General features: G+C 47.3%; 1 protein-coding gene across 2 annotated transcripts in view; it reads left to right on the top strand.

Annotated features, from left to right (window-relative positions):
• The window catches only part of ALX4 (ALX homeobox 4), a 68,404-nt gene that overhangs the window by 27,062 nt on the left and 20,174 nt on the right, over positions 1-21,168 (top strand). For both annotated transcript variants that reach the window (XM_039539085.1, XM_039539087.1), the window contains one exon: positions 18,746-19,056. In XM_039539085.1, coding sequence (XP_039395019.1) covers positions 18,746-19,056 — 311 coding nt within the window. The remainder of the gene's footprint in view (positions 1-18,745; positions 19,057-21,168) is intronic.

Here is a 21,168-nt window from a genome sequence, read left to right on the forward strand (position 1 = left end):
GTGCCCCAGAGGGAGTGAATCTAACAGGCAATGATCAAGTGATCTCTCTCCTGCCATCCATCTCCACCCTCTGACAAACAGAGGCTAGGGACACCATTCCTTACCCATCCTGGCTAATAGCCATTTATGGACTTCACCACCATGAATTTATCCAGTTCTCTTTTAAACGCTGTTATAGTCCTAGCCTTCACAACCTCCTCAGGTAAGGAGTTCCACAAGTTGACTGTGCGCTGCGTGAAGAAGAACTTCCTTTTATTTGTTTTAAACCTGCTGCCTATTAATTTCATTTGGTGACCCCTAGTTCTTGTATTATGGGAATAAGTAAATAACTTTTCCTTATCCACTTTCTCCACATCACTCATGATTTTATATACCTCTATCATATCTCCCCTTAGTCTCCTCTTTTCCAAGCTGAAGAGTCCTAGCCTCTTTAATCTTTCCTCATATGGGACCCTCTCCAAACCCCTAATCATTTTAGTTGCCCTTTTCTGAACCTTTTCTAGTGCCAGTATATCTTTTTTGAGGTGAGGAGACCACATCTGTACACAGTATTCGAGATGTGGGCGTACCATGGATTTATATAAGGGCAATAATATATTCTCAGTCTTATTCTCTATCCCCTTTTTAATGATTCCTAACATCCTGTTTGCTTTTTTGACCACCTCTGCACGCTGCGTGGACATCTTCAGAGAACTGTCCACGATGACACCAAGATCTTTTTCCTGATTAGTTGTAGCTAAATTATCCCCCATCATATTGTATGTATAGTTGGGGTCATTATTTCCAATGTGCATTACTTTACATTTATCCACATTAAATTTCATTTGCCATTTTGTTGCCCAATCACTTAGTTTTGTGAGATCTTTTTGAAGTTCTTCACAGACTGCTTTTGTCTTAACTATCCTGAGCAGTTTAGTATCATCTGCAAACTTTGCCACCTCACTGCTTACCCCTTTCTTCAGATCATTTATGAATAAGTTGAATAGGATTGGTCCTAGGACTGACCCTTGGGGAACACCACTAGTTATCCCTCTCCATTCTGAGAATTTACCATTAATTCCTACCCTTTGTTCCCTGTCTTTTAACCAGTTCTCAATCCATGAAAGGACCTTCCCTTTTATCCCATGACAGCTTAATTTACGTAACAGCCTTTGGTGAAGGACCTTGTCAAAGGCTTTCTGGAAATCTAAGTATACTATCTCCACCGGATCCCCCTTGTCCACATGTTTGTTGACCCCTTCAAAGAACTCTAATAGATTAGTAAGACACGATTTCCCTTTACAGAAACCATGTTGACTATTGCTCAACAGTTTATGTTTTTCTATGTGTCTGACAATTTTATTCTTAACTATTGTTTCGACTAATTTGCCCGGTACTGACGTTAGACTTACCGGTCTGTAATTGCCGGGATCACCTCTAGAGCCCTTTTTAAATATTGGCATTACATTAGCTAACTTCCAGTCATTGGGTACCAAAGCTGATTTAAAGGACAGGTTACAAATCTTAATTAATAGTTCTGCAACTTCACATTTGAGTTCTTTCAGAACTCTTGGGTGAATGCCATCTGGTCCCGGTGACTTGTTAATGTTGAGTTTATCAATTAATTCCAACACCTCCTCTAGTGACACTTCAATCTGTGACAGTTCCTCAGATTCGTCACCTACAAAAGCTGGCTCAGGTTTGGGAATCTCCCTAACATCCTCAGCCGTGAAGACTGAAGCAAAGAATCCATTTAGTGGCCCCACATTCTGCTCCTTTTGCTGCTGTAGTTCCCAGGAGAGCCCCGCAGTTCCGTGGCTATCCGCATGCGCGGATATAAATTTGTATCTGCGCAGGGCTCTGTTTATTTAGTGGGGTTCCCCAGGGGTTAGTCCTGGGTCCAGCACTAGTCAATATTTTCATTAATGACTTGGATAATGGAGTGGAAGGTATGCTTATAAAATTTGAAGACAACACCAAGCAGGAAGGGGTTGCAAGCACTTTGGAGGACAGGATTAGTATACAAAATGCCCTTGTCAAATTGGAAAATTAGTCTGAAATTAACAGGATGAAATTCAATAAAGACAAGTGCAAAATACTTCACTTAAGAAGGAAAAGTCAAATGCACAGCTACAAAATGGGGAATAACTGGCTAGGTGGTGGTACTGCTGAAAAGGATCTGAAGGTTTTAGTAGATCACAAATCAAATATGAGTTAGCAAGGAGATGAAGTTACAAAAAAAAAGCTAATATTGTGGGGTATATTAATAGGAATGTCATATGAAAGACATGGGAGATAATTTTCCTGCTCTACTCAGAACTGGTGAGGCCTCAAATGAAGTACTGTGTCCAGTTCTGGGAATACGGGGACAAACTGGAGAGAGTGCAGAGGACAGCCACAAAAATTATAAAAGGTTTAGAAAAGCTAACCTATGAGGAAAGATTAAAAACACTGAGCATGTTTAGTGATGAGAAAAGAAGACTGAGGTGGGACTTGATAACTGTCTTCAAATATGTTAAGGGCTGTTATAAAGAGGATGGTGATCAATTGTTCTCCATGATCACTGAAAGTAGGACAAGAAGTAATGGGCTTAATCTGCGTAAGGGAGATTTATGTAACATATTAGGAAAACATTCTAACTACAAGGGTAGTTAGGCTCAGGACTAGGCTTCCAAGGGAGGTTGTGGAATCCCCCCTCATTGCAGGTTTTAAGAACAAGTTGGACAAACACCTGTCAGGAATGATTTAGGTTTACTTGGTCCAGCCTCAGCGCCAGGGCCGGCTCCAGACCCCAGCGCGCCAAGCGTGCGCTTGGGGCGGCATTTTGCCAGGAGGGCGGCAGGCGGCTCCGGCGGACCTTCCACAGTCATGCCTGTGGGAGGTCCACCAGAGCCGCGGGACGAGCGGCTCGGGTGGACCTCCCGCAGGCATGACTACGGAGGGTCCGCTGGCCCCGCGGCTCCGGTGGACCTCCCGCAGGCATGCCTGCGGATGCTCCACCGGAGCCGCGGGACCAGCGGACCCTCCGCAGGCACGTCTGCAAGAGGTCCCCCGGAGCCGCGGGACCGGCGACCGCCAGCGCGCCCCCCGCGGCGTGCCGCCGTGCTTGGGGCGGCCAAATTCCTAGAGCCGCCCCTGCTCAGTGCAGAGGACTGGACTTGATGGCCTCTCGAGGTCCCTTGCAGCCTACATTTCTAGGATTCTGTGATCAAAGTATGCAGTACAGAGTTTAAACCATACCATAGCCAGGCTCTGGAGCTACATTCAAATCCCTCTAGTGGAATAAGCTTTGAAGTTGGGTTTTCCTTTTGTAACAAGTTGGCTAATTTCTATGTGGGGCCTGGAGTTGCCTCACTCTGCCAGTGGTTAGATTGAATATTGGGTGAAACCCATCTGAGTAATTTAGATGATTACACTGATAACTTTCACCTCCATTTGACCCTGATAGTCCAGATTCTCAGGTTACTCAGTGTTTAGCCAAGACTGGGCCTTTGAAGGGTAAATAGCTGAGGCTCATTGCAGAGAAGATGGAGGCAATGTCAATTTGCTGGGGAAACGTCTGAAGGCGATGACCGATTGGGTATCCGTCCCCTCAATAAAGGGGGATGCCCACCTTTTGTTATTAAGATACTCAGTCCAAGGATTTTTTAGGCCCCTGGCTGCTTAGCAGTAGCGGCATTGGCCAGGACTGTTATTTTTAACAGCTGCTTCTGATTGGGAGACTGAAACATTTTCTTTCAGCTCCAGAACTCACCTAGGTGACCCAGACCTTCCTCCTCATGAAGGTTATCAAACCCCAAATCTAAAGGAAGTTGCAAGTTTGTTTAAGGTGCCCTGGAAATACTCTTTTGCCTCATTCTGCACCATACAGGCTCCCACTGAAAATACACTGCAAGGATATTGCTGGGCGGGGGAGTTAGCACCTTTCTTGTTAAAAGCAATGAGTTATGCCTGGTCTACACTTAAAAATTAGATGAACCAAGCTACATCGCTCAGGGCCGTGGAAAAAGTTTGCACCCTGAGCGGCATAATAAGGTCAACCTAGCCCCCAGGGTAGATGCAGATAGGTCAGTGGAAGAATTCTTCCATTGAGCTACCTACTGCCCTTACCTACAGCAATGAAAAAAACCCTTCTGTTGCTGTAGGCATTTACACTACAGCAGCACAAGAGTGTAAACATGCCCTCAGATACCAACAGTTCAATGACAGTGCAGGAAAAGGCCGAGACTTTATCCACTTGGAATAGCTCACACACACATTTATGGAGACAGGGAAGTGAGCCCAGAAGCTGGGTTAGGATTTACTCCCCAGCTCTTTCAGGGCACATATAGGCTAGGGGGGAAAAGTAGTGTGTACAAATGCAGTAGCTAACCCACTTTAACTTACGTGACTTTATACAGGACTTTGCTTCTAACCCAGACAGGGCAAATCATGTTTAAAAACTCATTGGCTGATCTTGGTCAACCCGAGGGAGGAATCCTGCTTAAGTGGGACTTCAGTAATGCATAGGCCTTGGGCTGACCTTGTACACACCAGTGAATTTCACTTTTAATGATCATGTTACTTTCATTTAAAGTGCCACCTAGTAGCTTTTCTAACATATTGTATAACTCATCTGTGGCCACTGAAGAATTTCACGTGTTACAATACTGAAAACCATGGCCGCTCAGAAATTCACAGGGCCAGCAAATAGAGAACTAAGATCTTTCTACTTCAAACAGACAAGCTCTTAACTCAAGAATACTGCTTAGTTTGTCAGCAGTATAGCACCTTTGACACGCAGTTGAGGAACTTTATGCTTGTCCAGCAGAGGGCAGTGGCAAGCACATGCGCGCACACACCAGTTCATTACAATATTTTGCATTCTGAAAGTTGGGAAGTGAGCAGTGGTATAAGTTGCATGTTAAAGCAGCGGTAAAAGCTTTACTGTCCACCCCTGTCTTTCCTTCTAGTTCAGCTAAGTGCTATAGTAAGAAGAACTAAGGGCATTAACCATGCCCTGTTTGAATTCCAGCCATAGCCTCGGTTCAGGGCCTTCAGAATACATTATCTTATACAAAAGTGGGTTTAGTTAGTGTCCTTTAACTAGCATGAGAGAGAAACAGACAATACCAGCTGCATTTAAACAGATAATGTTGTGTTCCCCAAGTAGCCACAGGGTGTATGAATTCAACTAATCAGTAAACAAAGCAACATGTGCCTCTAAAGCAGATGTTTTATGGGATAAAAGAGACATGGTTTTAAGAAACCCAACAAAAACAACAATAACCATAGAGAATAAAATTACTCATGCATAAAAATACACACAGGCTCTGTTGCTGGAACTGACATGACGTGGGCTTGTTAGATGCGCTGAAGTTAAGGCTTACAAATCAGATCATTTATTCTAAAAACCCACATAGGGATTATCAAAACAAAACATAGCCAGCCAGTCACTAGGGGTCAGATACCAACAGCCTGATATAAGCAGGGGATGACTCTCATGCAAGTCTCTGGGCCAAACACACTGGGGACAGAACTGGTGTTGTAAATTACACATTGGGTGGTAGATGACCAGAAAGCCAATGGACCAACGTACAATGTGTAGCTTGCAGCACGCTTTACATCACTTCTGTGCTAGGCTCTCAAAGCCAGGGCTTTGGAGCGGAGCCCGGAGCTGGAGTGCGGACCAGTAGGTTTTATGCCCGGAGCTGGAGCGGAGCTGGAGCAGAGCAATTCAAAAATTGGATTGCTCCAAATCCCTGCTCCAAGCCCAGGCTCTTTTCAGGCTAGTGTGTAAGGGCATCTGTGACTACCCAATACATCATTCTCTGCTCCAGGGCTTACGTACTGTTATCCTCGCAGTCTGCTCAGCCAGGGCCGGCTCCAGACCCCAGCGCGCCAAGCAGGCGTGTGGGGCGGCATTGTCCTGGTAGGGCGGCATTTGGCTCCGGCGGACCTTCCGCAGTCATGCCTGCGGGAGGTCCACCGGAGCCCCGGGACGAGCAGACCTGCCGCAGGCATGACTGCGAAGGGTCCCCTCTTCCCGCGGCTCTGGTTGAGCTCCCGCAGGCATGACTGCGACGGGTGCGCTGGTCCCGCGGCTCAGACGGAGCTCCCGCAGGCATGCCTGCGGATGCTCCACCGGAGCCGCGGGACCACGGGACGGTCCGCAGGCACTTCTGCTTGGGGCGGCGGAATTTCTAGAGCCGCCCCTATGCTCAGCTTAGAAAAACAAGTCTTTCTTGAAGAGACAGGGCTTAGCTACTGTTACAATGAGTGCATTAGATAGAAAGAAATTGGCCCTCTTACCTTCCTCCCAGGAGGAGGCATGTTCTGGGCAGACTGCTGCATCTAGCCATTTCATGCTCTAGCATAACTGTGGCCAGCACCAACCAGGAACTTCACAGTTGTTTTTATGCTGCAAATTTGACCCATTTGGAACATCACAGCAGCAGAGGAACGGGAACTCAGATCCTACTGCTCCAAAAACACAGCTTCCACCATTTGAGTTAAAGAATCTCCATCAGCAGCTAGCAGGACAGGGCCTATGACACAGACTTGGGCTGTTGTGGGTCCATTCAGCAGAGGGCAGTGATACATACCCACATACTAGCCAGTTCCATGCAATATTCTCCTCTAGACAAGTGTAAAGCAGTGCATATCTTACCACGAGCGGGGCAGCTACCCAGAATTCTGAGGCAAGTCAGCAGCTTTCTTCAGTTGCTGCAAGAGCAGCCAGACTTTTTCTTTGGTGTGGGTAAACAAAGGATCCCAAGACCAAACAGTCCCGCAGGACTCCAGCCCATCACACACATACCTGCATAACGATGGTGGCAGACACCAAAAGATGCGACCCAGGAATTTGTGTTCATCCTTATCCAGAGCTAAGGCAGCCTAATGCAGAGATGACCTATGAAGGGCACAGCATGCCATGGACTAAACATGCTCCAAATGGGCACAGCAGCTGAAGTGGGCTTTCAGTCAGCAGAGTCTGCAGCGTCCAAAGGGAGGCATCTAGCTGCTCATTTTATTTAGACTTTTAGCCCCTGGAGAAGAAACACACTGGGGAATTGGGAACGAGCTGCATTTTATATGTGGCCTAAGGAAAAAATAAGTAGATCCCTTAGTCAGCACTTGGGACTTGATTCACTATGGCCTGGTGCCTTGTGCAAAGTGGGTATAAAATGTTCCCACATCAGAATGATGGTGTTCACACCCGCTTTGCAGTAGGATAAGTGACCGCACAAGGTGCGGGGCAATGGAGAATCAGGGCCTTTGAATCTCCTTCTAATTCCAGTCACTTAGCAAAGTAACTGGTGCAGGAGTGTGGTTAGACTCTGTACTCTGCTGCAGCTCATGGGCTGGCCCAGGCTATTGGTGGGTTAGGAGCCTCTTGATTGCATCAGGGCTTCTGCTGAGATAGTGCTGGTAACACAGAGCTCCAGTGTTGTGGGGACTGGTGGAAGGACCCCCCGCCGTGGGTCTTCGGGGCACTTCGGCGGCAGGTCCTGGGGTGGAAGGAACCCCCGCCGCGGGTCTTTGGGGCACTTCGGCGGCAGGTCCCGAAGCGGAAGGACCCCCTGCTACCAAATTGCCACTGAAGACCTGGAGCGGAAGAGGCTCCGGGGCCCCGGAGCGAGTGAAAGACCCCGCTCCAGGGCCCCCAAAAAACTCTCATGGGGGCCCCTGCGGGGCCCGGGGCAAATTGCCCCACTTGTCCCCCGCTCTGGGCAGCCCTGGGCAGAACTAAGCCCTGTATTGTGTTTATGGATCCATTTTACATTCCTTGTGCTAACCACTTGTGATCATTAAGGATCCCTGGGTACTTTTCATGTTAGTGAGCCAGCTCTGCAATAGTAACCACGAGAGTCAGTGCCAGATGCTTATGGTGTTGAGGCCAAATTCCAGCTGGATTAATTACATTCTGCCTATTGTGCCTAAATTCCACCTACAATTTCAACTGATCAGTGTAATCTTTGCTTCTTCTAGAAAGTCTAACAGCTGCCACATCCCACCCCAGAGGTGGCTGCATTTTTAGTGGGGAGCAAGTGTTCCCTATCTATGTGGGATCCCTCAGGAGGAAAGGCTTTGTGAAACACCCAGCAATCATTAATAAAGTGATAAAAGCCAAGACATTCAGATCTTAGGGTTGTGTCTCCCTCTGTACTTGGGCAGCACCAGGGTCTTTGCTCACTGAATGTGAATAACTCTGAGTGTTTGGGCTTTTGTGAATCTAAATCCAGAAGCTCCATTTTATCTTTTAAACCAATACTTGGTTTGGTTTTTAAATGACAGCCATGTGTCACCTTCTCAACTGAAGTAGACAAGAGACATAAATAAAGGGCTGTAACAGACAACTTGGGGGGGGGGGATATAATCGCTTCAGCATGTGTTAGTTAGGGCAAGATCACAAAGACTGGATATATTTACTACAGATGGCCAAGTTTATGGCGTGGATTGGTAATGTAAATCTTCCTCGCCAGCTATCTGCTCCCATGTCCAGATCATAAGAAGTTTAGCAGTGATTTTAAAACAGGGGTTCAAAAATGGCATGAAGAGCCCAGATTAGGTTAAAGACTCTCCCAAAAATCTGGGCCTGAGAAATTAAAACCAAAATAAACTTAATTGCTCAAAGAAATAAGGGCTACATCCTGACCTGATTTTTCATGCTGGAGAGAAAGGGGACTAGCGCTTTTCCATCGGCAGCTAGTCCAGCAGGCTTGCGCAGTTCTGGGTCCATTCAGCGGAGGACCATGGTACATACACACATGCTAGCCAATTCCATACAATATTCTGCGCTATAGAAGTGGAAAGCAGTATGTATTTTACCATGAGCGGGGCGCTTGCCCACAATTCTTCTCACCCAAAACCTTCAAAGGTTTTTAGGGGCCAAACTCCCATTGATTTCACAGGGAGTTAAGAGCCTAAATTCCTCTGAGGAGCTGAGCGCTCCTTACTCCCCTGCACAGGTTACCCACCTCACAGGTGGCCAGGCCATAGCCTCCTCAGAGCAGCTGTGATCTATCCCATGCAGGGAGAGGGCAGGATAGGGTGCCCCTTGTTCAACGCTCACAGCAAAGCCACGATTTAGACCTAAGGCAGCCCTTTAACACTAGACTGGTCACCACTCGCCAGGAGGAATGGGCTAGATAGGGCTAACAGGGCTCTTCTTTCACTAATAGCTATGGTTCAATGCTGGAGCTGGAATATCATGATGTATAAAGATACATGGTAAAGTCATAATATCAACTACATAGACACTACCTACATTAGCAATGGCAGGTTCCTGCAGGCCTCTTTGGTTCACTAATGATTACTAGGGGATCTGCAGTACTAAAAGACAGTGATAACCACAGATTTTCAGTGTAAGTGCATCTCCCTGATCATGTAATTGTCTTGCAGTTAGTATCTATATGAGGCCTGACACTGCAGTGGGCTCCATGCAGACACAAGGCTTTAGCCACATGCAACAATTTGCAGGATCAGGGCCTTAAATATAACGTGTGTGGAAATTAGAGGTAGGGCCAAATTTCATGTCAAAACATTTTGTCATTTCAACTTGGGCCTAGTGGTGTTGTCTTTGTGTGAAATCTTCACATATCACTCCAGTGTGAACATTTCACAGTAAACGTGAAAGGCCAGAATTCCAGGAAGGCATGGCCCTATTACCCTCCACAAAATATAGTGATGTAGGTTCGAGCTGCTAATCCATGCAGCCTTAGTGATTGCATGTTAAATGTCTGTTACTCTGCTACAGGCACAATACTGGTAGAATCCACCTTAACAGGATTCAATAACAGGGTCCAATTGGGTGGATAAAAGAGCTGTCTCAGTGTAAACAGGCTACAATGCTTGATTCCGATCATTTGGGTTCACATTGAAAGCTGATTGGCCAGATCTGAGGTCAGGAAAAAATGTTCCCTCTGAGTTTATTGGTAAGGACCTTCCTGGGGTTTGCCTTCCTGGACATCATCTGCTAAAATCTGGTGGGTGGGTTCCAAATGCTTAGTCCCCTGCAATAGGAGCAATTATCTTCCTCAGAGTAGCTGATGTCAGCTGTCCTCAGAGTTATCCAGTGGGAGGAATGATACATTTTGTCAACAAAGATCTTTCCTTTCACCAGACTTGGGGGGTGGAGAGGGGATGAGGAGCAGAATCTGGATGGGGGAGAACCTCCCCAGTCTTGGATCTCCTGCATAGCAATGGAACAATAATGCTGTTCAGGAGCTCTGTGCCAAACTATACTAGTTTGCCATTGCACACTGACAAATTGTATCCAGTGGCTTGAGGAGTCTGACAGCAGGTCACATGGTGTCCTGTGGCTGAAAAGACTGCCAGCAGAGGAACCGATACAGCTCAGGAGCTGAATAGGTCTCCCTGCGCTGCTGTTCAGGGCAGCTAAGGGGTTCTGGGAAGCGGAGGGAAGGCACAGAACTGTATCTCTGGGTTTTTAGAGCCTAAAGAGTGTAATGAGAATAAGTGATGCTTACATTGCTTCCTGGTCAAGGAAATCTTCATGATGATGTAGCTCAGAGTGATTAGGAAAAAAGCCTGCATCCAAAACCCTCAAACTTTAGATCTAAACTTTGAGGTTATCTCTGCTTACAAGAAGTCAGAACTTGTCTGTCCCTAGGAAGCTGTAGGTAATTTACTTTCATGTCAGTATTTAACAGAACTATTTTGAGGTTATTAGACAGGGATGACCCTTTTCCTTGGGAAAGGCAAGTCTCTTCTCTTGGCAACCCTCTCTAGGCTAAAGAAACACCACCCCCTCCATAAAGGTCTGACACATTCTCTGCATTTCACTCCTGGCCATTCCCACTTCCAACTGACAGTGGGTTATAAATGGGGGTCAACACTGAGATGGAACTGGCACTTCAGAGATAGCCTGTTTCTGCCAATGGCTGAAGAGAGCAGAAGGCAAATGCTGCCACGTCCATTCCTGGGGGTACCTGGCTGTCACACCAGGTCAGAATTTGTCCCATGGAGTTCAGTGGCAGCCATTTTTATGTTTGATCTTTAGGGCTGACCATAACTGAACCCTTCTGGCTTTGCTTCTCTCCACCATTCCTGGCATACTCCTGAACGGGGGCCATAAGAACCAAGTCACTCTGAAAAGAAACGTATAATGCTACTATGGGGCTCGTTTGTGCCATTAAGGCACAACCTCAGGTTGGGGATTCCTTCTTGACACTCGGAGGCAGTGCATCTGCTACAACATACTTCCCCCTGCATGGCGAGCTAGCTCCACTGGCCTATGCATAGTGGGCACTGGCACAGGCCAGCTATGCTGCCACTCCACCCCGTGTCCCTTTAAGAGTGTCTCGATCTCCAGAGGCCACAAAAGGAGCGGCTCTTGTGCCATGCTGCTGTGTAGGGAAGAGAGCCCTTTCCTTCCCTTGCCTTTCAGAGCAGCAGGGCACAGTCTGGCCTATTGTGCCTTTCACCTGAGGATCTCGTAGCACTTTGCAAATACGTTTAAATTGTGCCGGCCTGCCTGGCGGTAGTTACGTATGTAAGAGTCCATTTTACAGACTAGGAAATTATGGCTCAACTTGGCCTGGGTTGTGTGCTGACAGAGCTGGGACCAGAACCCAGGAGTCTTGACTTGCACCTGCAGCCCCTGAGTGTAACCACTAGAATGGCTCTCATCTAATCATGTGATCTGCAGTTCCCCCAGTCAGATTTTTTTATCCCGCCTTAGAGCTGAAAGGCACATAGAAGATTTGACTGAGTATCACATTCTGATTAGTTATGTAAAGTACATTTTAATTCCTACTCATTCCTAGCACGGATGATCATCTCTATTGGACTGTGGAATTGTCTCCCTACAGGACACAGTGGGTCCCCCACCACCCGGGACATTTACAACTAGACTGCATAAATCTCTGGAGAAAATACCAAAGGAACAATCTTGCCTTGACATCCAAAAAGAATGAACTAGCTTTTTCTCCCTCTGATTTCTGAGAGTCACGTCTTTGGGTGTATTTCAAAGAAGTAGGACACTAGGACCCAGGACTCCTGAGTTCTGGTCTTAGCTCTGCCCATCACACCCTGCATGACCATGGGCAAGGAACATCCCTGCTCCGTGCCTCAGTTTCCCCTTCTGTAAAATGAGGCAATTGACATGGTATCCCCCCTTGTAAAATGTGTTGAGCTCTTCACATGAAAAGCACCTAATAAGGGCAAAATATTCAGTATACATTATTTTAAAGATGCCCCTTGTCCCTCTAGCTAGTCCAAGTAAAGGCAGGGAAGAGTGACAGCAGAAGGGTGAGAGGAAGAGCAGGTTCTCATTACAAATTCAACCATCACTAAGTCCTTGCTGCTGCAAGTTCTGCCTGTCACCTGGCACCATCTTGCAGGTAGCCAGTTCAAGAGTCTCTACAGGCAGGGTGAGAGCAGGGTGGCTCAGCTCTGCTGTTCAGGCATGAAAACAATCACTCTTGTCCAAAAAGAATCCTCTGAGAAATATCCCATAAAGGCAACTAATAAAGGGCTGGAGGGTGGGGACTTGAAAGGAAAGGAAAGGAAAGGAGGCTAAGGGGGTTGGAACTGATGTCAGGAAGCCAGGGCGACCCCTGCTAGGGACAGATCCCATATATATTGTCCTTGGAGTTGCATAACAGTGTTGTTTGTAAATCGAGGGCTAAATATCTCCACTGAAAGCCCTGGGTCCAACTCCCAGCTGCGGTTTATGTAATGCAGTCAGTGAAGTTAGATCAGACCCAGTGCTCTCTCATGTTGGTGTGTGTGGGGGGGGTTTCCCCTTCCCTCCTGTAGTCATTAGTAGGGCTTGCAGGCCACCCGCCCTGTGCTTAGTGAACAGGGAAAGAAGCCACAGGGGATGAAGGTGAGGCGGAGGCTTGGCAGATGGCAGCTGACCACTTCTCCGAGCCATTGTTCTCAGGCTGCTCCACTGCCAGCTCCGCAGAGGGAATTTGCGTGGCTCTGGGTTTAACTAGCAGAGCCCTTCCAATGCTGGCGCTTCTCCCTTCCTTGCTCCCCTGGCCCTCCCTACTGCCGCAAAAGCACTTGCATGTCCCTGTCACACATGTTTCTTTCGCCTTGAAGACTAACTGCTGGAGATTCAGGCTGCTGGCTTTATGAGTCCAATGTACTCTTTTTTTTTTGGCACAAATGCCTGGGCAGCTATGTGTTGCACCTGCATATATGCACCATCCCATGCCCCACAGACTGAAAGTGCCCCTCCCACCTCCTCTATGGCATAGCTGCAAAGTAATAACCACAGGAGAAGTCAGTGCTCCAACCCCACTGAGAATGGCATAGCCACTAGCCTCTCCATCTGGGCTGTCAAGACACCCTGTCATTCCCAAATGAGCCTGATTCACCCCTGCATCTGCAGGAGCAACTGAAACTGGAGGACTTTGGTGGTACCATTGCCACCATCACCAGGCAATTGCATTCAGAGAGGCTTGCTTCAAAATCTAGCCAGGATGCCATATGAGCTGTGTTAGCAGAGGGCACTTAGGGGAGGTGTTGAATTATTTTGGCTCCCCGCCCCCTTGCGCTCTAGGGGTAGCATCAGCTGGTTCCAGATCTCCAGCTGGAGAAGGGGGGGGATTTGGGCAGTGAATGCAGTGTGCCTTCAATCCTGGTGGATGTCCTGTGCCAATATAGAACGCCTTGCGCTGCTGGAACCTAAGGATTAAATCCCGGCCAATGGCTTATTCATGGCAGCAGAGCCTTTGCAGGAGACAATGTACAGGGCCAAATTCTCCTCTCAGTGAATGCAATGCAACTCCATCAACATCAACAAAATTATCTCAGTGTCACGAAGAGGAGAATTTGGCATATATACAGCACCATCCACCCTAAGATCTCAAGCACTTTATAAACACAGTCATATTCTACAGTCATTAATCAACAGTTTTGCTCCATTAAGATGACCTGAATTGTTTAATCCCCCATCATTATGATGCAGCGGAAACTCTTGTTGCCCCCTGTCATGGAGAGGTGTGCCTGTGCAGGGTAGTTTGGGGGAGAAGCTATTTCCTTAGATTGCATCCTTTCTCTCATGTCATTTTTTTCCTCTGATGTGATTCTTCTCCTAGCAACACAGTTTATTGCAAACAGGGAGGGCCAAACCTCAAACTGTTTGGAGCAAGCCTGGGTTCAGAACAGATGCTTCCCCAATTATCTGAGCCATTTAAGACTCTAAGACAGGGCAGAAGATCTCATGGATCCCTGCAAAATGTCCTTTCCTTAGACTTCTACTTCTTAGATCAGCTGGAACCTGATAGTGCTGAGGAGTACTCGGAGGGGAGAGAATGAACTGTTGCTTGGAACCCCCCAAAAGACAAGGCTTAGATCTACTAAATATCTATAGCGTGTCCTGCCCCTATTTCCTACTCCTGTCCTGCCACTTCCAAAATTCTGCTTGTGCATCTTTTCTTGCCTTCAAATATGTGCCTGTGACAAAACCCCATGTGCAATGAATGGGCTATAAGGGAGGTTGTAACCAGACACAAGTGTTTGAAAAATGCAAGGGTGGTGGTTAAGGTGGTACTGGTACAAGGGGGAGGCTGAGCTAAGCGTAGTGGGTTGACAATTTGGCTGAATAGCCTGGAAAACGTCCTAATGGTGAAAGCCATTAGGACATTAGAATTGTTGCCCAAGGACTCTAACATATGGAATTCAAAATTAAGCTTGAAAAGTTTACTGATTCTGCCCCCTCTTCTTTCATAGAATCATAGAAGATTAGAGTTGGAAGAGACCTCAGGAGGTCATCTAGTCCAACCCCCTGCTCAAAGCAGGACCAACACCAACTAAATCATCCCAGCCAGGGCTTTGTCAAGCCGGGCCTTAAAAACCTCTAAGGAAGGAGATTCCACCACCTCCCTAGGTAACCCATTCCAGTGCTTCACCACCCTACTAGGGAAATAGTGTTTCCTAATATCCAACCTGGACCTCCCCCACTGCAACTTGAGAACATCGCTCCTTGTTCTGTCATCTGCCACCACTGAGAACAGCTGAGCTCCAACCTCTTCGGAACCCCCTTCAGGTAGTTGAAGGCTGCTATCAAATTCCCACTCATTCTTCTCTTCTGCAGACTAAACAAGCCCAGTTCCCTCAGCCGTTCCTCGTAAGTCATGTGTCCTGGCCTCTTAATCATTTTTGTTGCCCTCTGCTGGACTCTCTCCAATTTGTCCACATCCTTTCTGTAGTGGGGGCCCTCAAACTGGATGCAATACTCCAGATGTGGCCTCACCAGTGCCGAATAGAGGGGAATAATCACTTCCCTTGATCTGCTGGCAATGCTCCTACTAATGCAGCCGAATATGCCGTTAGCCTTCTGGGCAACAAGGGCACACTGTTAACTCATATCCAGCTTCTCATCCACTGTAATCCCTAGGTCCTTTTCTGCAGAACTGCTGCTTAGCCAGTTGGTCCTCAGCCTGTAGCGGTTCAGTTCAGCTTTCCCCTTTATTCTGCTATAGTCACTGATAAGCAAAATCAGCAGTGAAGTAATGGGAGTCATTTGGCTGAAGAACTGTGATTCTTAACCACATCATGCTGCACTGTACTCGGTCTTTGCAAAATGTGCTTCAAGAAACCCTTACATGTCACAGGCTTGCACAATCCTGAATAGTACAGGTTAGGGCAGCCCACAGTGTGACCAACAGAGTTCTACAATGTGCACACACACCCTGTGTTCAGCACAAGGGGTCATCCCAGATCCCAAAATGCAATGCTCCACCTTGACTTGAGTAGCCAGGCCACTTGGAGCACTGGATGCTGGGAACTATAGTCACCTGGAGATGTCCTTCCCTACTGAAGATAGGAGTAGCAGAATCTTCTCCATTCTATGCAGATCAGACCTGGCCTTTGGGCTCATAGCACAATGCTGAGCCATGTTTGGTCGTCTCTGGTATAGGACCCTGCTAGGGCAGCCCATATTAACCACTCCCATAGATGGGACTGGGGGGGAGGAGGCTGGTACGCACCAGGTGGGCACTGCTCAGACATTAGTGCAACAGCACAACTGGTACGGCAGGGCAGAGTGAGCAAGTTGATAGCCACATACATACCCAGTCACCTGGAGTCCTGACAACTCTGAACCTATCTTAAAATGGGCTTAAAACCAAGTGGTTCCTAAGGGGAGCTGAGTTCTGCTCAAAGAGGTGACATGGCACCACAAATCAGCTGTGGCTAAATGAACTAATAAGACATGGCAAGGTGTAAATTAGTGTGTATGAATTCACACCTAGTGTGTTGAGAGAGGGCCGTCAGCACAGCCAGGCTGAATTTACACCCCACCCTTCCTACCCTCGCAGTGGGGTCTGGTTGCTATGGAATGAAATGTTAGGTTGGCGAAATGTGTGTGTGTGTGTGTAATGACTCTGTTGATGAGCGCAATAAGAGATTTATTATTATTCTCTCTTACATGCATATGATTTATTATTTTACACAGCCCCTCAAGTGTGTCTGGCATGTTATGGTCAATTATAATATGAGAGATACCTGCCCTATATTGTACATGCTGTAGGGTGTTTAATTAATCACCCAGCAATTACATAGCACATCTTGTGTTCACAGTTCTTTACAACTGTTCACTGATTAATCCTCAAATATTTAAACAGATGTGTACTATAGTGTTTCCATTTTACAGATGGGCACTGTGGAGAGAGGTTAAATGAGTTGTCCAAGGTTCCAGAGGCAGTTGCTAGTGGAACTGGAATTAGCAAGTGGGACTTCCTAATTCCCATTATTTAACCATGGTGCCTTCCATCTGAGAGGATCCCAAAGCCATTAACTGTATAGAGATCACCTCACCCACCACTGAAAGTCAGCCACCTCTCGTGTGGAACACGGTAGCTGTTTAACAGCTGACAGGGATATTACATGACAGTTGAGAGAGAAAGTAAAGGAACAACTCATCTCCAGTTAAAAGATTGTCAATAAGAGCCTTCCTTTTATCATTGCATTTAAAGAAATAAAATATAATTTTTATTTTCTGTACATAACTCGAGGTATGTTTTTAAAGAAGCCCCAAAGAGGTTCTAGCCTTCAGAGTAGGGGTTGAGACAGAAATTTAACACACAGTATCAATAAAATTATTACCCTCTTTCTTCACTCTACTATTTTGATATGTCACTTGGTTAATTATTAATTGCTGGGGACACTGATGGGAAGCAGCGATTGGATTCCCTTTGTTTCTCTGAGGCTGTAAACTGACTAGGTAATACTCGACTGGGGGGGTTCCTGGGGTTCCATTATCTTATCACTTTCTTCAGTGATTGCTATCGTTTTGTTCTTCCGCCTCTCTTCCAAAACTTATTGAAGCCCTAACAAAACACAGTGGCCTGGTTCCCCTCTTCTTTTCACTGGTGTAAATCAGAGTGGTTCTCCTGATGCCAGTGAAGCTATATGGGTGTACATGACAGGGGAACAGGGCCTATGGAACATAATATATAGCTACCATTTGCAGTTGTTTTTTCTAGCAACCTGTATTCAACAGGAAAAGCAGCATGCTCCAGGAGTTAGGCTGCTGACAGGGATGTCCCGTTTCAATCCCTTGCTCTGCTATTAACTTCCTACATAGCCTTGCTCAAATCTCTCTGCCTTCCTATGCTTCAGGTCTCCCTGTTTAGAATGGAACATGGGGTGCTGTGAGGGTGAATACACTGAAGATTGTGAGGTGCTCAGATAACACGGTAATGGCCATATATGCATCATAGAGAGATTTAGTTCAGATGACCTATTCCCATAGAAGGGAGCAGCTTGCACTCGTCTGAACTGGAAATGATAGCCATTCCATACGCTCTTACCCCTTTTGGTACACAGGAGTCTATGATGGTGATAGGTACACAGCTCTATGATGGTACACAGCTCTATGGAGGGTGATATTACTTTGATCAGCCTTCACTGGCATAATAAACATCATCTGAACTTTAAAGAAAATACAATTAGTCAAGTTTGACCCCCACAGACCAGATACTGAGACCCGCCAAATCCTGGGGAAGTTCCACCCTGAAGCTGAGGTCTAGTGACAGTCAGTCCTCTAGAAATCAGCAAAGGCAAGGAGGCTTGGGTTGGTTTGGTGTTCAATCTGTGTAAATCTCAACAGTTTCTATTTGTAGACAGCTGCAGGAACCTGCCTCTGCTTCCACTCTATGGTGGGGGCTCCTCCAGGCCTCACACGTTTGGCTTTGAATTTCACATTGAAACAGGCTTCCAAAACTCCAACCAGAACTGGGTGGGAGAGGCCCAATTTGCTTCCATTCTTTCCAGGGACATTCTGAGTGGGTGGAATCCTTACCCCTCCTCCTTCCTATGGACTCATGGGCTGCTTCGGTCTGCTTCTGCCCCCTGGTGGCATCAGTCTCACTTTCTGCCATGGGTTACATCCAGGGCATTATTACCAGAGTTGCAAAATTCCAACTGAATATAAATTAAAGTGTTGTTAATCTTCCCTTATGCCAGAAAGAGTCCCCCTCTCTCTGCCCCTCTTCCCATTCATCTCCCAGCCCTCTCACGTTCTAGCTCTAATCCAACCCCCACAGCTCTGTCTCTCTCCTCCTATCCCTCTCCTTTCTCAGGGCCCCATTCTCCCATTGGCCTCTGTTCCTTCCCTCACCCCATTTCTAATATTCACTCCTACCTCATCACCGATCTGACCTTTGCTCTCTCTGTTGGAGTTTTTTCTTTTTCCTACTGGAGTGACTCCTGTTCAGACTGATTCATTAGTCCTGGGCTTTACATTCTTTTCTTTCTCTCTCTCCCTCCATCCCTGTTTCCCCCCTCTCTCCCATGCAAACAGGGAAAGAGAGCTCCTTGGGAGAGGCTGAGTTACAGTCAAGCTCTGACCCTGCGGGAATGGACGGCAGCTACCTCAGTGTGAAGGAGGCCGGGGTGAAGGTGCCCCAGGACAGGGCCAGCACTGACCTCCCCAGCCCCATGGACAAGGCCGACTCAGAGAGCAACAAGGGCAAGAAGCGGCGGAACCGCACCACCTTCACCAGCTACCAGCTGGAGGAGCTGGAGAAAGTCTTCCAGAAGACCCACTACCCAGATGTCTATGCCAGGGAGCAGCTAGCCATGAGGACTGATCTCACTGAGGCCCGAGTACAGGTAATGGGGGAAGCTTTGGGGTGGATGGGGGCAGTGAGGTCTTCGGTGTGTGAACCAAGAACCTTCCAGGCAGCAAGATAATGAGTCTTAAAATTCACTGAGGCTTGTTAGATCTGGAATATGGCTTTGTATTGCAATGTTGCATCTTAGCTGAGGTTGCCTAGAACCTCACCCCTAATTCCACTTAAACTTACAGCCTACAGGGCTGTACCTAAAGTCCATGCCACAGACTCATGCTCTTCTCTTAGGCAATGGGCAGCAATAGACCAAGATGCAGGGGGACCTTATTCCTGCCTGATGTTAGTGCAGACTTCTTTGCTTTGGATTAGTATCCTCTGAGGTTCACAGAGGTTCCTTGAGCTAATGGAGCAGTTTGGCAAGCAACAAGGCAGCAGGTAGTCTTCAGCGATAGTTACTCCAGCAAAGCTCTCATGTCAATTATTTTGCTCCAAAAGAATCAGATGGGGACACCGGCTCACTAGCCTCCGTGGCACCAACCTTTCTCATGCTACATCCCATTGCTGGCAAGGTAGGGGAGGCAGAGGTCATCATGACCTGCCATGCCAGGGAGTCTAAACAGAGAATGCAGAGACACAATTGAAATGGGTTTTGCTGCCTGGTTGGCCAAGCAGGCTCAGAGACAATGCAGGAAGCCTATTGTTTTGGGGCAAGAAGGTATGGCTGCCACCTCCAAAAGAACAGGAGAGTCCAACAACAACCCCGGGCTGCAAAGCTGCCAGGTCTCTCACAATTGTAAGCTGAGGCTTCATCGGTGCTTGCATAGGAGAGATCCCAGGAAGTGGCTATTTCTTGGGGACACATCGCAAATGCTGATGGTTTCTTCTGAAAGTCAGGGTACAATCTCAGGTTTACTGATCGCACACGGCACAGACTGACTTCTTTTGCTTAGGAATGGCAATGCTATGTCAGTGGTAGTGGGATGGGGGAATCTCCTTCTCATGCTCATCCCAGAGAGTCTGGTTCATGCATTTTAGCTTCTCCAGGGGTGCTCAAGGGGGTGTAGAGGAGAGGATTTGGTACCTGATCTTCCATGGCCTTGCATGTTTCATTATTGTTCACACCTGTGCAAAGTGAGTGATAGTATTGTACACTTTGCCCTACTGGTGGCAATGACAACACAGAGTACAAGGCTGCAGTGAGTCTGGCGCTGTGCGTGTTTGAGTGAATGAATATTCCCCTCTAGAGTTTGGCCCATAGACAAGTTAGGGGGCCTGCCACTGCTGGTAACTAATTGAGCACTACCTCACCTCTACAGTGACAGAAGCTTGTATTTTGGAGCCAAAGGACTGGAGTGCTAGGCCTGGCTCATGTGTGAGAGACTTAGCTAATATTTGTGTCTGTTGTGTGCAGACTTGGGTTTTGTTACAATGGAGTGACCAGATTGTTAATCATATGTGCCAAAGCTGTCCAGCTTTGCCCTGCTGCTGCCCCTTCACTTAAGACCTGTGCCAGAAAAAGGTGGCCTACAGCACTGAGGGTGACAGAAAATGTCCTGAGAATGGGCAGGGATCTGTGGAGATGGAGCAAGTGGCCAAGGTCACTAGAGTCCTTTACCTAAGGAAGCTCAAGCTGCAAGAAGCAAGAGAAAACCTAGTGTTAGAACACACAGCAAGTTACCTGAGTCCGCATCACAGTATTTTTTTCACCTGCCAAATGGTTGCAACATAACTGAATGGATTTCACCTGCCAGATAAGCCCCCTTTCCTGGTGGCTTCCAATCACCATAGCTCCACTTACTTTGATGAAAGTTTGTTGCCTGAGGCTCTAACCTGTAGTGTGTGAATGCGTGGCTGGCCCATAACCGAACCTGGGACTCCAACAGGGAGCTTTATGGTCCCTAAGGAGCAGATATTGTAATAGGTGAACCAAAAACCAGACCTTTCTCCTCCCTAGCCTGGCGGGGAGGAGATGAGGTGCTCTGTGCTGTGAACTGCCTCAGTAAAAGCCTGGCCTGGTCCTGGAACTGCCTTCCCTCTGGCCAAGCTGGTCTCCCTCCAGAACTAAGCAGTCCCCAAAGCACGAGGTTGTAGCAGAGACAGAGCCCAGACGGACAAGCGATTGCTCTGCTTCTTTCCAAACCTCTCCCCAGCT

The sequence above is a fragment of the Mauremys reevesii genome, linkage group 4 (assembly GCF_016161935.1).
Source record: "Mauremys reevesii isolate NIE-2019 linkage group 4, ASM1616193v1, whole genome shotgun sequence".
In the NCBI taxonomy this organism is placed as follows: domain Eukaryota; kingdom Metazoa; phylum Chordata; order Testudines; family Geoemydidae; genus Mauremys; species Mauremys reevesii.